Source organism: Rhamphochromis longiceps, linkage group LG6 (assembly GCF_057381845.1).
Source record: "Rhamphochromis longiceps isolate RC_006_pf linkage group LG6, R_longiceps_female_GT1.1, whole genome shotgun sequence".
Classification (NCBI taxonomy): Eukaryota; Metazoa; Chordata; class Actinopteri; order Cichliformes; family Cichlidae; genus Rhamphochromis; species Rhamphochromis longiceps.
The window spans coordinates 25,926,310-25,945,409 of NC_140562.1; the positions used below are offsets into that span (position 1 = coordinate 25,926,310).

At 40.6% G+C, this 19,100-nt stretch overlaps 2 protein-coding genes across 3 annotated transcripts in view; one reads left to right on the top strand and one right to left on the bottom strand.

Moving 5' to 3' along the window:
- Positions 1–702: 702 nt before the first annotated feature.
- haspin (histone H3 associated protein kinase) lies at positions 703–12,373 on the top strand. Its single transcript, XM_085409907.1, has 16 exons — positions 703–1,176; positions 1,599–1,757; positions 1,921–2,076; positions 2,734–2,871; positions 2,976–4,677; positions 5,990–6,134; positions 6,240–6,391; positions 6,529–6,714; positions 7,127–7,212; positions 7,392–7,454; positions 7,543–7,634; positions 8,816–8,895; positions 9,720–9,808; positions 9,986–10,128; positions 10,233–10,335; positions 11,480–12,373. The coding sequence occupies exons 1-16, from the start codon at positions 1,019–1,021 to the stop codon at positions 11,679–11,681; spliced, it is 3,654 nt and encodes a 1,217-aa protein (XP_085266033.1). The 5' UTR covers positions 703–1,018; the 3' UTR covers positions 11,682–12,373.
- Positions 12,374–13,583: 1,210 nt separating this feature from the next.
- Positions 13,584–19,100, bottom strand: part of fam184b (family with sequence similarity 184 member B) — a 31,749-nt gene continuing 26,232 nt past the window's right edge. For both annotated transcript variants that reach the window (XM_085409910.1, XM_085409908.1), the window contains 2 exons: positions 16,806–17,209; positions 13,584–14,095 (listed from right to left, as the gene is read on the bottom strand). In XM_085409910.1, coding sequence (XP_085266036.1) covers positions 14,023–14,095; positions 16,806–17,209 — 477 coding nt within the window. In that variant the 3' untranslated portion in view covers positions 13,584–14,022. The remainder of the gene's footprint in view (positions 14,096–16,805; positions 17,210–19,100) is intronic.

The window sequence follows — 19,100 nt, forward strand, 5'->3', positions numbered from 1 at the left end:
TTCACAAAGAAAGTAACGCTTACATGGTTAACAATAAAATAAAGTAATGTTGGCGATTTTACTAAAAAAAAAATCTAAACAAACAAACATCAAAGTGGAAAAACGGAAATATTATTTATTTACTTTAGCAAATATTTATGCTAAAAAAATCTACTGTCAGCTTTGAGGATTAATAAACAGAGGCAATACGTTTTCCAACTACCTGTTGTTGGAGCAGTAACTAACTACCCAACAGCAACATTTAACTATTTGGGTGCAAATGATGATATATATATATATTTTTCTTTAATTAAAAACCCCAGTTGGAACTGCTGGCATGGGCTCCAAATCTCCAGTAGCCTCCATTACATGAAATGTAGTAAGTGTATTTAAGTAATGTAAATCTAACTAATCTAAGGAAAATGTTTACTTTCAAGATGAAACACGGGTGAATCTGTGAATCATATCTTACACATATCTCTCATGAGTGATATCACATCATTCCTGTCACAAGATAGAAGCTACATTCAGTTTTTGCAAAGTTTTTTTTATATATACTATATTTATATATTTAAGTTTCACTGAAATTAAAATGTTTTTTTCCACCGGAAACCTGGCCAAGAGGACAGCAAAAAGGAAAAATTGCAACTAATATAAACGCCTGCTGCTATTACTCCAATCCTCCAGGGGGCGCTGTGATAAAGCCACCGAACAGTTGCAGACCAATCACCGTTTTCCAGCAGTTTGAACAAGAAGCGGGTTGGATTATTCCGATTTCTAGCAAGACAAGAAAAAGATAAAGCTAGCAACCATGGATACAGGCTAAAACTGTTATTACGCTTGAGTTAGTTGAGAATTAGTTCTTCGGTTACGCTTTATTAAAATCATTGTAGTGGTTTGGTGGTTTTGCACAGTCAACGGTCGATATATAAACCTGTCAGACTGTGGCTTACTCCTGTGTGCTCCAGCCGCGGTAAATCTCCAGTTGTAGTTTATAAAAGTTTTACCTTTTGGCACGGTTGTTGCTGGGAAGTCAAACATGAAGCCAGTAAAGCCGCTATATCTGAAGACGTACGGGAAACAGAGGCGGAAGGTGTCCGCCTGGATCTCACCTGAAGACCGCAAGCAGGCCTTCGACAGCACCCCGTCCTCCTCGGATGTCTCCGTCTTTGAGCCGTCCAAACCTCAGAGGATAAGGTATGTTTATAATTTTCTTTACTAAACCGTCTTTTCAGTATTTTCTCTACATTATGGATCACAAAAACTGTGCAGCTACTTTTTAGTTTTAGCTTATAAGAAATATATTATTGGTGTGTATGGAAGCCACAGAAATGCCAGTCCATACAGTCACATATCTGAAGTCTTTAGTTATTAATATATTTATAAAGGATTCGTTTTATTATATTTTTACTATATGAAAATATAGTTAAATATCTTAAATACACCAAACTGTAGCTAATTAAAACAGTGGCAAAAATGTAGAGTAAATCAACAGTTTGTACATACATAACAACCCCCTGTGGACGTGTGCAAAGTACAGTTTAGTTGTCAATCAGAGTTTCCTGCTCTGATTGTGAGCCTGACTATCTTCTTTGCTTCATCTGCTTTTCATTTAACAGGGAGAAGAGCACCAACGCCTTGACTGGAAGAACCGTTCGTCCTGCCAAGAAGAAAGCAATGCTTTGTCTGACTGAGAAGAGTGTGGATGAAGAGGACATGAGCAATGAGGAGAAGGCACCTCCTCTCCCTCCACCTGCTCAGCAGAGCAGGACAGCCAGGTCTGTGAATATTGTAATAAATGGTAAATAGCATTGCAGTCAGTATTACTGCATTTGAATTATTAGATTATCTTAGGCTAGAAAAATATCCTTGAAGTAGTTTGCTTTTTTTTTGTTGTATTGTATGTGTGAGTGGTGCACACCATTTCTTTCCCTTCCTTAGAAAGAAGAAGAGTAGTGTGGCCAGTCGTAGAGCAGTGCGTCCTGCCAAAAGAAAGACCATACGTTGTATAACGGAGACTAGCAGCGATGAGGAGAACAGCAGGATGCTCGCTCCACCTCCTCCTTCTGTATTAACTCAGCAGAGCAAAACAACCAGGTCTGGGCATTTAAAAACAACAAAGCAACAACACATTACTAAAATGACAACGCATGTTGAGAGTTTTGGGGTTCTATTAAATATAACCACAACTGTGAATGTAAGCAGAGGTTTGACATTTCTGGCAAACTGAAGGCTGATCAAACAGTTTTCAGCAGTTTCTGTGAAATGTATTCCAAAAGCTGCAGTTTGCAGAGTCAGCTCTTGAGCTGCTTGTCTAAATCAATATCAAATGTAAAAAAATATACTGACAATTGCACTTTGGCTGCTCTCAGAGTTTAAACAGATGTCTCAAGTGAAACTTACTTTTGCCAGAGCAGTCCCAAAACAAACTCAAATTTATAATCATGCAGAGGAAAAACATCTTTACATTTGAGATGCTGGAACTACTTTTTAAATTATTAAAAGTGAGTTGTGAGTTTTCTATCAGCAGGCTTTTTGATACAAAATGTTTTGCATTACTTTGACTTGTTTCTGCCTAACTTCTCTCTTTTTACTCTCTTTACTCTCTCTCTCTCTATTTTACTCTCTACCTCAGCACTTTCAGCGTTTGGTTTGCAGTGAGTGACTATTGTTAGCCATTCACAACTTTTAAAGCATCTCTTTTGCATTTATTTGTCTGTTTGTGAAATGATTTGTGTCTTTTCCCGTTATCAGGACGAGCCGGCTTGTGTCTGGACACAGAGTTTTGATGAAGCGGAGGGGCCAGCAGGTTCCTGTCACCACGGAGAGTGAGGAAGAAACGTCTGCACTAAAAGGCCACAGAAATTCAGATAAAATGAGGACAAACTCAAAGTGAGCATTCATGTCTTTAAGAGCTCTGTTAAAAGCCTGAACAGAAATGTCATCATTATTTGCAGTAACCTTTAGCTCTCATCCTCTCTTCTCCTGCTTTCTAGTGTTTATCCATCTTCTGCAGGCCGCTTTGTAACCCAACGTAGACGAGCCGCTGTGATTAAACCCAAAGTTCCCAAAGCATCTGTCAGTATACTCAGCTCCTCAGATGACTTCACGTCTACAGCCTTTCCTTACAGCAGGTCTTCCAGGAAAAGAAAACTGCCTCCGGCATTGGGGCCGTCAAGTGCAGAGAACTCTATGAGCGCTCCCTTCCGAGAGATATCTCTCAACGAGTTGGCAGATTGCAGTCTTGGACCCTGCCCCAGGAAACCCATCTTCTGCTCTACACCGTCAGCAGGATCCTTCAGCAAACGCGGGAAGCTTAAACCATTTTCAGTCAACAATCTGTCCTGCACTCCTCCATCCATGTCAGTAGACGGCATAGTCTCCCCACCAGATTGTTCGCTTCACTGCCAGCAGACAGACACAGACCTACCTGACCACATAGAACCATCTATTGATTTATTTTCAGAGCCCAAGAGAAGAAGTGAATCAAAGTCTAAAAATGAAGGCAAATTACAGAGTGCAAATCTGCTGTCTGCAGACAGTGGCAGCAGCAGTCAGTTTGTATCTGCAGCAGCAGGAGGGTTAGATTGGCTGATCGAGACGCTGAAGGAGAAATGTTTGTCCACACGCTGCACCGTGCCGCTGGAGAGATTAGACTTGTTCGCTGAGCTGAGCTGTGAAACAACCTACTCATCCTGTCTGGGACATTCAAACTCACTGCACAGCCGACAAACAAACAAACAGCCTGTGGACAGCAGTGAAGCGGTCGATCTGTCAGAGTCTTTAAAAGCATCGTTTTGTCTTCATTCATCAGGTACAGTCAATGATATCCGTAATAGTTTTGACCAAGAAGCTTCAGTGAGTCGGAGTTGCAACACTAACATTTCTCCATTAGTTAACTCTAAGCAGTCAGCCGAACACTCGGCCGCATCACCTATGGAGCAGTCAGAATCGGTATTTTATGTTCAGTCTATTCATCACACAGACAGCAGCTCTGAGATTATAATGAGCACACATTTGGAGTCCAGCAGCACCGTGCAGACAGTGGAAGGCGAGGCTATAGTGGCAAAGAGTAAAAGTCTTACTAAGAGGTGTTCAGTCCAGATGAAGAACCTGGTTTTGTCACAAGAGCAACTAAAAGGCTTCTCAAAGCAGACAGAGGAAGATTTGGGTAAGACACAATCAGCCAAGACAGAATGTGCAGCAGATCTCACAGCAGGGCTGAAGGAGAAATGTCTAACAGATAACATTATTGTTGGGATAAAGAGAGTAAATTTGTCACTGTTGAAAGAAATTATGAGTCCCAAAGGTGCTCTGCTAAAACCAGCCGGAGATGTGCCCGACTCAGCTAGTGACGACCAGACAAAGACGGACCACTTGTCGGAGAGCGATGACAGTAAAGAGACGACTGCCTCGAAAGCCAGCGTGAAGAACGGACGTTTGACTACTTCTGAGGATGAGAACGCCTCAGACAGAGAAGTTGTAAAGAAGAGAAAAAAGATGCCCGTGGTTCAGAAGGAAAAGAAACAGCGGAGCGCATCCACAGACCGCCCTGGGACGACGAGGAAGGCGTGCGTAAGCGGCATGAGCGTGAGCCGCTGGAAAAACAAAGGCAACGCCAGCACGCACATGATCAGGAGCAGGGCTGTGGACTGTAGCATCAATGAGATGATCCCCTCACAGCACAAGCAACCAAAGGTAAGAATCAAATTCAGAGTGACAGCTGAAACAGTAGGCTCGCATGTTCAGCAGCGCTGGATGGATAATGAAGGTGATGGTTAATGGGTTCATTGTTGAAGTTACCATTTAAGTTGATGCTTTTCTGTAAATCCCTCCAGTCAACAAATGATGCTGACTATTAGAGTATTAATCAGATGCAGCTGCACTAATTAACCTGCACATTTGGTTTCCCGATGTCTTGATGGTAACAAGTATTTGTTACTGAGCCACAAGAGTTGAGGCTCGGGTGTGAAATTTATGGTTTTTAGGGTTATTTTTTTAGCCATATTTTTTTTTATCATTAACTCTGTTTCCCTGGGTCTTTTCCTGTGTGTTATGAAAAATCTTGTTTTTTGGTACCAGCACTGGTTTTATTATGTTGTATTTATCCAGAGTAATAGTGGATGTACTGGACAAAGGATGTTTAATATGGAGCTTCCAGGTAGGAGGAAAAGAGGAAGACCTCAGTGAAGGTTAATGGATGTAGTGAAAGAGGACATGCAGAGGGTTAGTGTGACTGAGGAGTGGAGATGGAATGAGATGGAAGCAGGTGATCGACTGTGGGAGAAGAAGCCAACTCTGACTGAGTTTAGAGGGGGACTTTTTGACCCCATCTTATTTTACACACACACACACACACACAGACACCACTCAATACCACTACAAGAGATAGAGGGGGTGTCTGCTCTCTCAGCCTGTACCAGAGTTGAGTTAAAACATGCCAACGAAGCTAGTGACCAGATAATTATTCTTGATGTTGAACATGTGGTGTGACAAAAGATTCTAATTGGCTTCCAAGTTTTTCAGCTTACCAGTATCTCCTATTTTTGCACTCAGTGTGCTGCATTTATAAAGAAATCCTGCATCTCACCAACATCACATTTCTGGTGATGGGTAAGCATATAATGTTTAGGTGCTCTCACACTGTAGCGAGCACAAGCTTCCATGTAGCTGCAATGTAGTTTGGTTGTATTCAAAGGAAGGCAAATGTCCATGCAGCCAAAATCTCCAAAACTGGGCAAATTAGCATGAAAATAATCTATCTATATACAATTTGTGGATGAATTGTACCTTTAGTGCCACAAATGATTACTTCATTTGATCTCCAAACCTCATAAAAACTATTAAGCTATTGACTCTTCCCGTAAGTGAAGAAGCAGAATATTTCTGATCACAGAGCAGATCTGTGTTAACTCTTAAGTTTTTCTGTCACGATCCACCGAGCACTAATCAAACATTTAAAGGCTTTTAAGTCATTTAACCTAAAGCCTGTTGTATGTGCTATATGTAGGAGTTTTTGGGCTCTACCATGAATTTCTCCACCCCGGTGAAAGCAAGTCGGCTCAACCTCTCATCCCTGCTGGCTGATTTCACACCAAACACAAAAACCTGGAGCCGGATCAAAGCCGCCCTCTCTGTTCATCGCAAAGGCTTGGGTAATGATGTACACTCTGGTGTTTGGATTTTAAGCTTTTAGTTTGACTTTGAGAGTCCTTACACTCTCTCTCTCTGCCCCCCACCCCCTCATTCCCTCTCCTTAGTGCTGCTCACTCCGAGGAGTTTACATCTATCAGCGTCGGGCTCTCCTGGGAGGACGGACACTGCTGATCTCAGTCGGGATCTCTTTACCACACCCTTACGGACGCCACTCCCCAAGGGGCTCCGGTCACAGCTGCTGGGCCAGCATTCCCTGGTATTAAACGCACATAAGTTATATATTCAGACTTTCTGTTGGTTTCTCTGCACTTTGCATTTGGGTCGTTAGACCTGATGGCGTGACATCCAGGCTGTGGATGCACGTAACCTCCTCCCACTTGTCTGTTGTTGAAGGTTTGTGAAGACGCAGACCTGTCAGACGCAGAGAAGGTGTATGCTGAATGTGGCCAGCAGTGGCCTCTGCCCTGGGAAGAGTGCATTCTCCCCCAGCATATGAAGCAGTGTCTGAAGATTGGAGAGGGCACCTTTGGGGAAGTCTTCTCCACCAACAACGAATCAGGAGACACCGTCGCCCTCAAAGTAAGCACATTTGAGTGTATGTGAACAACATGTTTTAGAAGTGTAGCGTTGACTGAGCTCTGTTAGAGAGTTACAGATGTGAGTTGTATCAAAGAAGGTAAATATTGTGCATTGTTTTTCCTTTTCTGGCCCTTTTCTGATCCTGAGCTGGTCTTATAGTTTTTAAGTAGTAGAAAAGAACGAAAAGGGAGCAAAGATACTTCAACATGAAGCTCAGGAGGCCAAAATGAATCAATGAAAACACAAAGGGGGCATTGATGATGGCTCAGAACTAAAAGGGCAGGGAACAGGCCTGTAATTTGTAGTATAAACCAATTGAGTTATAATGTGCTTCAAAAATAAAACCACTAATGTTACTGAAAAAACTGCAAACGTTCAACACAAGAAGTCCCACCCTGGATTGTATTTTCAGATCATTCCAGTAGAGGGGAGTGAGAAGGTGAACGGAGAGGACCAGAAGACCTTTGGAGAGATTCTCCATGAAATTATTATCTCTAAGTAAGTAACCGCAGGTACACACTGCTCACTATATGCAGTCCATTTGCTGTAATGCTAGAGCTTATAAGGTCTGTATGTTTCAGTACAGTGATACCTAATGGTGAACCACATCAAAGTACTCCAGCTGAACAGCTCTAATGAGCAGTGTTTGTGTGTTTTGTTTTGTTTTCTTCTACCAGGGAGCTGAGCAGCCTCAAAGAGAAGCAGCACAACCAGACCCATGGTTTTATTGGACTCAAAGAGTAAGTATTTTCTTTGGTCTTTTTTTCTGTTAGTGCCTCAGTAGTTTTGAGTCTTAATGTGACTTTGTGTCTATTTTTCTCCCCATAGTCTTCACTGTGTTCAAGGCTGCTACCCTGCAGATTTCCTGAAAGCGTGGGACACATTTGACCAACAGAAAGGCTCAGAGAACGACAGACCAGGTCAGTGAGACAGAGCTCATTATAATTTATTCACAAGAACATGTTTTGTGTATTTCTTAGGGTTAGGGGTTAACTTACTTCTATATTAACTTCTCTCTAACTAAGATTCAACTTAATTTAATTATTAATGTTAAAAAAGTTCTTGCCCAACTTGCTGTTTTTTGTTGTTGTTGTTGTTGTTTTTGTTTGTTTGTTTGTTTTCTTTATGACCAGCTGTACATTTATAGATTTTAATTTTTTTTTAGTCACACCTTAATTGTGGCACAGATTCACCAAAATGCTGGAAACTTTCCTCAGAGATTTTGGCCGTATCCACATGCCATCATTGCATGGATGCTGGAGATTTATCAACTGCACATCCATGATGGGAATCTGGTTTTACCCCATCCCAAACATCATCTATTAAATTCAAATACGGTGACTGTTTCAGTTCAGTGAACTCATTGTTGTGTTTAAAAAACAAAAACAAAAAACAGTTTGAGATGATTTGAGCTTTGTGACATAGTGTGTATCCTACTGGAAGCAGCCATCAAAGATGGGTACACTGGTCAAAAAGGGATGGATGTGGTCAGTGGTGTTTAAATGATGCTTGGTAGATATTAAGTGGCCCAAAGTGGCCCTAAAAAAAAATGCCCCCCACATCATTAGATCAGTGCTCCCCAAATCACACAACACACCACCAAATAAAAATGTCACAAAAAGCATATTGATAATTTCCCCCCTGCACACCAGTCATAGTGGAATTGGGTCAGTTTTTCCCCAGTGTACTTTTTTTTTTTTTTTTTTTTTTTTTTTTTTGCTTTTTTCTGACCACTACTCGTGCTAGGGCCTTCATCAGGGTTGGGTTTTTCTGCAGGACCCAGGTCAGATCGACTTGGCTGTTAATTAATTTCTTCTTTGTCTTCTTCTGTTTTCCTGGCAGTTGGTACCCATTTAATTACAGCAGGTAGTTGTACTGCCCTCTAGTGTAAGAGGATGTAATTGTTCTGCCTGTTGTTAAAAATCTATTTGTCATAGATTTTTAACAAAACAAAAACAAATTTTTGATTAAGAAAATAATATAAAGCCATTAAAAAATATTTTAGACTTTCTTTCTAAAATGGGGTCATAAATGAACCCACTCGGTCCCTAAAATACGCAAATCATGTGATTTGGGTTTCTCTTTTTGTGTCTTTGCTCAGATTTCTTTGAAAATGACCAAATGTTCCTAATCCTGGAGTTTGAGTTTGGCGGCATCGACTTGGAGAACAGCAACGGAACGGTAGGGATCAAAGCTTTCCCCGTGTCTTTGTGGAAATGTTGAGCTTTTATCTGCCACCTCAGTGACTGTTCAGAGATACAGAAGGTAAAGCTGGTAGCTTGGAGATAAAACTACTTTTACATTGGCTGAATGTAGAAAGTACACAAGCTGAAAGTGTGTGTGGTCAGTTAAAGCGCTTTGTATTCAAATTGTCATTACTGAAGATTAAGCTAAAAAGAAGCCTTTGCTTATTTCACGTTCACACTCTCAGTAAAAATGTTTTTAAATTTTAATGACGAGAGCGGCTGCATAAAAATAGCAAGTTCTTGAGTCGAGTCATTACAGTTTAATGTCAGCCAGACCATAAATTACTGCACGCTGGAGGTAATGAGAGAAGATGATGAACATCTTAAAGAAATTATTTGCTTCTGAAAATTCTTGCGGACTAGTGTTATCTTTGGCACGGCTGGACTTTTTCTGGCTTCTAGAAACTTAAATTGCTGTTACACAACATTCACATCTCATCTCCCTGCAAGGTTTTATGAATATTTTCTGACTTGAGGTCTTACACACGCTGAGCACCTTCTTCCTGACTCTGACGTCTGAATGTGTCGACATGAAGACGACACATTCAGACGACACATTCAGGAAGAAGGTGCTCAGTGTGTGTGGCACAGGTGCTCGGACCTCATGACCTGTTTTGTTTTTTGCACTTTTTCTCACTGCACTGATTATCGGGTGAATTTGCAGGGATGTTTACTCATGGGGAAATTGGATGCCTTGAATGTTGCACTTAAATAGTCTAAAAGACTTTGTCTAATTTATACTCTTGTTGTGTTTTCAAGTTGGCATCTTTAGCGGTGGCGAAGAGCATCCTTCACCAGGTTACTGCTGCCTTGGCTGTTGCTGAGCAGGAGCTTCACTTTGAACACAGGTACTGACACACATTGATAAATTACAGCACCGACTGACAGTTTCCCAAGAAGACGCGTACAGATGCAGTTTGTTCCCCGCTAACAAAACAAAACCCTCTAGTGTTTAGAAGGAAACTAACAAATGTTCAGCTGGAACTCTACTCTAACAGTTTAACCCTACACACTGTTTATTGCAGGGACCTGCACTGGGGAAATGTGCTGGTCAAAACAACCAAGCAGAAGACGGGGAGCTTCCTCATCAATGGAACCACCCACTCTCTGGAAACCAGAGGGGTGCTGGTCCGCATCATTGACTATTCTCTCTCCAGACTAGAAATCGGTCAGATATTTTTCTACTTGCTTACTGTCATACTTTGAATGGATTGTGTTATACACATAGTGAATATTACGTAGTGGTTCTAAAATGTTGCTTTTGTGTTGTAGATGATTTGACTGTGTCCTGTGACATCTCAAATGATGAAGAGCTCTTCATGGGACAGGGAGACTACCAGTTTGAGATCTACAGACTCATGAGACAGGAAAACGGGTCAGTCCATTAAGTGATCAAGCATCTATGTGCCATGTAACAGGAGTCTCTGTGTAGTAAAGGCTTAAAGTCTTTATCTCACTCTATGTCTCTGTATCTTTCTATAGCTGTATCTCTATACATCTATCACTGTGCACCTACTAAACAAAACAAACTAGAATAAAAATATACAGTAAATATTTTTAGTTTTTGTCCAGGTCAGTTTCATCATACTTTTCAATTAAACCAGAAAGAACGAGTGATTTGTTCATTTGTCTGAGACTGAGATGATGACATGGAGTCAGTTCTTTGTGTCCTGAAATGACGAATACCACCAACATTATAAATAAACTTAACTGAAATGAGGAAACAAACCTGGAAACAAAATGAAACCAGTGATACTGTTAAACTTGAACTGGTTACGTTCTAGTAAATTATAATTTTTCTTTGCTATTATGTAGGATTTCTTTTTCTTTGATACGCTCATAAAAACATGTTTGTAATTATGTCAAATTTAAAAAGAAAAAAAAAGAAGGAAAAAAAGCAGTGAGGCGAGGTTGCATAATTCCCTGTGAATCAGGAGGTCAGGACATTCCCTGCCGTTGGCCTTTTCTCCAGAGCACAAATGTCAACCTGATTTTACGTCGTGGGCCACAGACAGCCCACTTTAATCCTAAGTGGGTCAGACTGCCCTGTCTGTCACTGTACAGAAGTTTAACTGCACATTTAATCTCAGAGTGATCTCAATATAAGGGAAATGATGAGAATATTCTGTTTTTGAGTTTCTTTAGACTCAAATTGTGAGAAATGCTTAAAATTACAACAAAAAACCAAACAATTCTGGTAGCTCATTGCCCACACAGTCCTGTAATTATAAGACTAAAAGTTTTTGTTAATTCACAGAAAAGCTGTGGAGAAAAAAAAATCCCTCACATTTTATAAAGCAGTGCAGCGGGCCAGACTATTAGGTCGGACTGGCCCCTGTGCCCTATGTTTGACAGCACTGCTTTAGAGTGTGGGTTCACACTGATGATGTAGCCGTCTCAGAAATTCACGTGTCAAATATGACACTCTTGGCATTGTTAAAGTTCATGACAGCACAGTGAGAAATGCAGCATTGTTGTTGATTTATTGATCCTCTCATGCTGTTTGTGTCTTTTATCAGGAATAACTGGGCTGCTTACCACCCTCATACCAACATACTGTGGCTCCACTACCTTTGCTCCAAGCTGCTTTCTATGAAGTACCGCGGCTCAGGGGGGAGGACTGCCAAGGACATGCGAGAGGAGCTGACTGGTTTCTATGACAATGTCCTCCAGTACAGTTCAGCCACAGAGGCGTTGCAGAGCTGCCCCATGTTCCAGTAGCACGAGGATTCAACGCAAAGTGTGAGGAAACTCACACAGACCATTTTTAGCACGAAGGGGGTGCACTGTTTCTTCCCGTTCGTCCTCTGTTAAGACAGTGTTCCCAGTGGACACGCCGGCACAGGAGAGTTACTTAGAGTGTAATGCAGACAATGCTGTCATAAAACAAGGCTCATTAAAATGACTGAAGATTATATATTGGTGGTCAGTGGCGCTTCTTTATGTTGTTATTCTAATAAATCCATTCACTTGTTTTTTTTTTTTGCATCCTAAGTATAAAATTTGAAAAAGATTATCATGATAAATTTTTCTTTCTTAATCTTGTAGCAATGTGGTTCAGTGTTTGCAGTCTGCATTGCTTCTTAATCTGTTACTTGGTGTAAATTAATCACTACCTTCTACATGGCCAGGTTTCAGCTTTTCTTTCATTTTTTTTTCTCTGGTTAATGATGAAACGGTTCACAAACATGTGATGTGATTTCATTTGAAAAGCAGAAGGGTAACAAGGGGAAATAGAAGATTAGATCTCAAAACTATGCTATGTAAATGTAGTGTAAACGGGACATTTAACAGGTAAATCTGGCAGAGGATTCACTTCTGTGTGAAGCATTATAATCAATAAATGCTCATTTTAAGAGTTCTGAATGTTTTTATATAAAATAAAAGTCTGTAAGAAGATGTAAGAAAAAAAATGAAGCATGTTAAGTTGTTATTACTGTGTACCAGGGTATTTAGATTTATAATTGTTTTAGTATGGTCGTATATAATAGTAATCAGAACTGTCACCTCACAGCAAGACGGTTCTGGGTCTGTCAGCGTTTGTACGTACTCCCTGTGTTAGTTTTCTCCAGGTGTTCCTTCCATAGTCCAAAAACATCCATCTTAGCTTAACTGATTATCCTAAATTGGCCGTGAGTGTGAATGTTAGTCAATGGTCATCTGTCTCTGTGAATGTCCTGTGATATTCTGGGGACCTGCCCAGGTCCCGCGTCCTCCTGTGTACCCCCTCCTCTCCCTCTAAAAGAGCTGGGATAGGCTCTGCACTCCCGTGACTCTGAATTTGATAAGCAGTTAGACAAAGGAATGGGCTGAAGAAGGGCTCCCTTTATTAAACTGATAGGGAATGTATTGTACTGCATTAAAATGCCAGCAGAAGGAAATCTAGTGGATTATTCGGAGCCCAGTAAGCTGTGAAACATGTCTCCAAGTAGTAAACAAAGTATAACTAAACTGCCTTGAAGTAGTTTGGGTTTATTCCTGTGGATAACCATCAAGAAGAAAGCTTGGTACACTATTTCCCTCCAGAAAGGTGAGATGTCTCCAAAACAAAAATGTATATTATCTTTGAGTTAATAACTTTTAAGTCCTGAGATGACAAAAATAAGTCAGTGGTCAGATTAACAGCAGTCTATAAATCATTTTAACTAATACCTGAAAGGTGATTATGGTCGTCTTTGGAACAGCGAGTTAAAATCGTTTGATATGTCGACTATTTAATTTGATAAATTGGTCAGTAACAGATTTTTTTGGGTAATTTATCAACAGAACTTACAACTAATTATAAATCATCCTGGTAAAGAATTTCAGCTACTTCAACATTATAAATCCACCTACTGTGCAGTACTTGCAGCGGGTGGAGTACACTGCACGTTGTCATACAAACGACACATGATGTGAATCTTTTTAGTGATACCCTGAACCACGGAGAAGCATCTGAGCTTAAGCTCAAAGAATGTGATACACAGAAAAAAGACGCACATACAAAAACAAAATAGTTTATTCAATTTCATCATTAAGATTATTATACATTTTTGCATTGAAACAAGCTTCATTTTGGTATGGTGAGTCGTGTGTGTCCATTTTGATGTGGATCTTGATTGAATATGTTCAATGCTTCCATACGCAAAGAGACACTTGGTTGCTGTTTTTTTTTTTTTTTTCTTAATGAACACCTGCCTGGAATCGTTACACGATGGGATTAGGGCAACAGTTGCATTAAAAAAGGAAGACGTCCTTTAAAAAAAACAACATATGGCGACATTCCAAACTATACAAACAAGATCCGGCAGGCCAATGTCTGAGAAGAGGTCAGGCATGTGTTTGAGAAGCACTTTTTGGTTGAGCTTTGAGGCAATGTTTGAAATGGCCTTGCTGGTGATGAGCCCATATGTCTGTTGATGTGTTTGTCTGTTTTCAAGGTTCTCTGTTTGTGTGTGTGTGTGTGTGTGCTTGAGTCTGGGAAGCAAACAGATGTGTATAAGAAGCAATGAAGTGGATATGAAATGTACCTGCAGCTGTTGTATGTGTATGTGTGTGTCTGTATGCTTGTATGCATTTGTGCTCAGAAGGAGAAGTATTTGGTGAACCACTCCTGCTTCAGCCCTTCTGTCCCCCTCTGCTCCAGGTATGGCCCCCTGCACCACACAAGACGCAGACAGGTTTAGTGTTTTAATCACAACTAATTCAGAAACATGACAGGAAGAAAAACATTCGTAACATTTTATAACACGTCCCACGACTAAGGGCATAATTCCCCTGTAATTAAAACAAATCTCAAAGGATTTTATTTGAAATTAAAATGTTATTATATCTGCATACTACTACTTTAAGGTAGGTACACTAGAATAAAGTTGGTAAGAAGTCAGAGGTTTTTACAGGGATTTAAACTACAGCGTAAGCAAAAAGGTAAATAATAGAATATCCATCATGTACATCTACTTAATGAATATTGAATAAAAAAAGTAAAAAGACAAAATTAAGGCAATTTGTGCCCTGAAAAGTACAGTGTGCGATGTAAGATGGGAACACATTGTTTTTATTCCAAATTAGTTACCTCATACTTAAAATTACTTATGGAGTCCTAAATTTACATAGTAATAATGCTAATAATAATAAGTAATTACAGTATAATTACTTCCTTGTTCCTGTAAAAACTCGACTTACCCCCTTATGGTAGTGTGTCTACGTTTAAGTATTTGTATGCAAATATAATTACATTACAATTTTGAATTAAATGACATTTATTACAGGTTAATTACACCTTTAGTTGTTATGCTAAGGTGTTCAATTGCAGTCAGAAAAGAGAGAAAGGAAAGCAGCAGGACCATGACTGTTTCAGCTTATAAAGACTGACATTTACTGAATACCTTCTTTAGGACAAGACGTCACCTCACTGGTATTTACACTATATTACAGCTGTTAGACCTTTGGTACATCTGTGGTTCATGAGGAAGAGTGGGCTGTGTACCAATTGGAAGGTCTGTGGCTCAAGCTCCAGCATGTTCAGGTGTTTTTAAAGAATAAAGTGTTGCATGAGTGAAAATGATCAGCCGATAAAATGGCAGCAACTCAATGCCTTTAGGTATGTAGACATGGTCAAGACCACCTCCTGAATTTCAAATTGAGCATCAGAATGGGGAAGAAAGGTGATTTAAGTTACTTTAAATTTGGTATGGTAGTTGGTGCTTGAAAGGCTGAAGCGTCTGATCTGCTGGGACTCTCCTTTTATTTTACAGAGAATGGTTTGAAAAAGAGACAATATCCAGTGAGCGGCAGCTCTCTGTTAGAAAATGTCTCGTTGATGACAAAGGTCAGAGGAGAAAACTACAGTAACAGGAGGCGTGCTACAGCAGCTAAGAACAAGAAACTGAGGCTACAGTTGGGGAAGGCTCATCAAAACTGGACAATAAAATATTGTACTGAACATGACTTTGAGTTCACTGAACTCAAATGGCCTCCACAGTCACCAACAGAGAACCACTTGGATGTGTTAATAGGGGCGAGTCACGTTATGGATGTGCAGCCGACAAATCTGACAGTTCTGAAGACAAGACGGGATCAAACCTGGCATTAGCAAGGTGAACCTTGGATCGTTTTATTTAATGTCGTCACTAAGAATTATTGTTGTATTTGTATGCATAAATCCTCAGTAGTCATAAACTGATTATTACATGATCACACAGCAATGAGTACACAAGGTCAGGATAACATCCCTCTTCAAAATGTCTGTCTTAATTAGACTTTTTGTGACTGCATTGTTTCATCTGTCTTGATCCACGACCTCCGTAAACCCTGTTCTGATTAATTCATGGACTCATGGACCATGAAAGGTTTGTCTGTAAATTATGATCCACATTAGAGTCACAAACCGCTGAGCTAACAAAAACACAAAGCCGACAGACCAACATGTGACATCACAGAGTCTATGTGCTATCTTTTATATACAGTCTATGTTTGCAGCAATGGTTTGCACTGTTGCCTCATTTGCATGTTCGCCACGTGTTTGCGTGAGTTCTCTTCGGGTACTGTGACTTCCTCCCACAGTCCTAAGACATGCAGTTAGTGGGGTTAGGTTAATTGGTGATTCTAAATTGCCCATGAGTGTGAATAGTTGTTTGTCTCTCTGTGTGTTAGCCCTGTGAGAGACTGGCCATCTGTCCTGGGTGTACCCTGCCTCTCGCCCTATGGTAACTGGGATAGGCTCCAGCCCCCATGTGACACTGATTAAGGTTGGCAGTAAATGTCAAAGTAAGATCCACATGAATAGGAAGGTTGTAAAACATGATTCTGTAGCGGGATGATCGGCGTTATTTATTAATCATGATGTAGTTAATTACTTATTCAGTACTTAAAGTTGCATTTGTAGTAGTACTTGCAAGAATGAGACCAAATTTTGCCACCATGACAGACACAAAGAGTCACAAATGTGGAAACATCACCAGCCACGCTGTCATGGAAAGTGATGACTGCTGGTAGGGCAGGTTTCCATCAAGAGATCTGCAGCGGACAGCTACAGCTGGCTCATCTTGAACTAAGCGCTGAGATTAACACAGACTGACAGCTGATTAATCCCGACATCCAGTTCATGCCAGCGATCTGAGTCCTTGTTGTAACAGTTTGATTAATGTCATCACTAAGAATTATTGTTGTATTGCTCCCTCTACTTTTTATCATATTTTCATATCTTTATATAAAGTTCAAAAGGTTGTTAATACAACTTGTTGAACATGTGATATCCCTGGTAAGGATTAAGTCAAAAAGTAAAAAAATATTAAAAATAAGTTTGATTTTTGGTTTCTTATCTCACCCTGAGGAAGTCAGCTGGCTGAATCAAAACATTCATACCTGATTGAGTGGGCCTGCAGGTGTACGTGTGGGTCCAGGCAGGAGGGGGACACGTATCGGATGCCCGTCTGAGGCGAGGGGCAGACGGGGAGAGGTGCCGTCGGCGCCGGCGTCGGTGGGATGCAGGAGGTCCGGGTTCTGGCGGAGCGAGAGAGGGAGGGCGAGGAATGCTGGGTGAGGGGGAGGGACGTGTGTTTGTGTGGGAGAGAGGAGGTGGAGTAGTGGGGCGAGGTTTGAGGGTGGGAGGAGGACTGGTGGGGGAGGGTTGAGGAGGAGTGCTGATGGACGGAGGGGGAGGAGGAAGACGAGGAGGAGGAGGAGGAGTGGGGCACAAAGATGCTCCTGTTGTAAGTGCCGGCCGTGGAGATGCTGGTGACACGAGGAGGCGACTCGGCACGTTTCCTCTGTGGAAAAAAATAAATAAATAAAAATTGACACATAGGTTAGAGTTTTTAAAAAAAAAGGATCAGTTTTTCAGAGCGCTCAGTATAACCAGCAGAAATCTGGACCCACTGGTTGCGATTTATGACTAATGGGGCAAAATCAGTCTCTCTTTTGTTGCTCAAACAAATGATTGGTTAGTTGCACTCAGACTACAAGTGGCCTGTAAGCTAGAAAATCTCCTACTTGCAAATTGTGCATATTTACAAGCACATATCTGTTTAAAGGAGGCTTCGCTCTCACATCCAGGCCCACATATTTTATTCTTGGACAGCTTTGCATGACTGACAGTTCAAAACAGTGCTTATATTTAGCTTTTACTGGGTGTTGGTGCAGAGCCTTGGTTCATCTTCTGTCTGAAACAAGCTGTTGAAGCTCCTCTCTCTTTAAGGTCAGCCAACTTTCTTCTGATTGGCTGCTACTCAAAAGCAAAAGATCCAAACAGCAGGTGGCCAAGGTGTCTGTGCTCACAGCCAGAGCTGCCTCGCAGATCCAAGAGGAGAAAAAAGCAAAACTGAGAATTTAGAGCAGTCTGAAGCTTGAGCTTCTGGCTTGAATTTGGCTGTTTAGACAACCAACCTATATTTAAAAAAATGTACAATGTTGTGTAAATGTCGTGAGTGGCCCTTCATTTCTTTATTTTTTGCAAGAAAAATGGGAAATAGGTGCATTGATTTATAGAAACGTGCAAACAAGAATAGAGATAACAGAGGTTGCAGAAGTCTAATAAGCTTGAAAGTCAATAATTGGTTTGACCACCTTTATTCTTCAACACAGCTGAACTCTATTAGACAAGCGTTCTTGTTATTCCTTTAAGTGGTCCTCAAGAATAGTTTAGGACATTCAAAGCTCTTCTTTGGATGTTGGCTGCCTTTTCCTTCATTCTCTGTCATGATGAAAAATGAAACTGTTGCCAGTCTGATTCTTTCCAGATGGTGGATCAAAATCTCACGGCACTTTTTTGCATTCATAATCAATTTTGACAAGCTCTCCAAAACCACCGGCCAACTATGACAGACCCTCCATCATGTTTTCTAGATGTCTGTAGAGACTCACTGTTGTGCCTCTCTCCTGACCTCATGCATACATACTGACAAAAGTTTGAAGCAAAATGTTTAAATTTGGAGTAATTATTTGATGAGATATGTTGCCACAGATTTTCAGTCCATTTCTTGTTTCATTTGGCATAACTCAGCCTTTTCAACCTATTTCCCTTCCTTAAGAATGGCTTCTTGACAGCCACCCTTCAACTGGGACCACTTGTGATGAGGATTCAGTGAAACATAGACGGATCTACTGAAGGGCCAGGAGCATCTTTCAGGTGCCGTATCAAGTCTTTGCTGTATTTTTTTTCCTATTTCTTAAAGATATAACTTTCAGATAATGTTCGTCTGCTGTAGATGGGTTTACTGAGATATAGGCTTTTGGCTTACTGTGGTATCTTTGGTAGTTTTCATAGACTCAAATAAAGAACTTGAATAAATGTTTTTGCAAAAGTCTCCTAAATTTAAAACGAGTTCTTTGTGTAGTCAGGACACTGGTTCATCCAATGCCATTTGAACAAACAACAAACAAAGAAAAACAAACATCCATCTGAGCGTGAAAACTCGGGTACATTGGACTGAAAAATGAAAATGAAAAAAAGCTGCAAATGTTCAAAGAAAGACTAAGAGACCTTCAGAAAACCTGGAGAACTACTACGCAAGACCACTCTTAAAATTAGTTTATGTTAGTGTTATGTTGGTAAGTTTATGTTGCAAAGCAAGTGCCCACTAGTCAATTTAGTGAAATGAGTGAAATTAGTAAAGCCACACGTGTTCAGTTATTATGAAGGCCACCATAGTTCATTTTCAG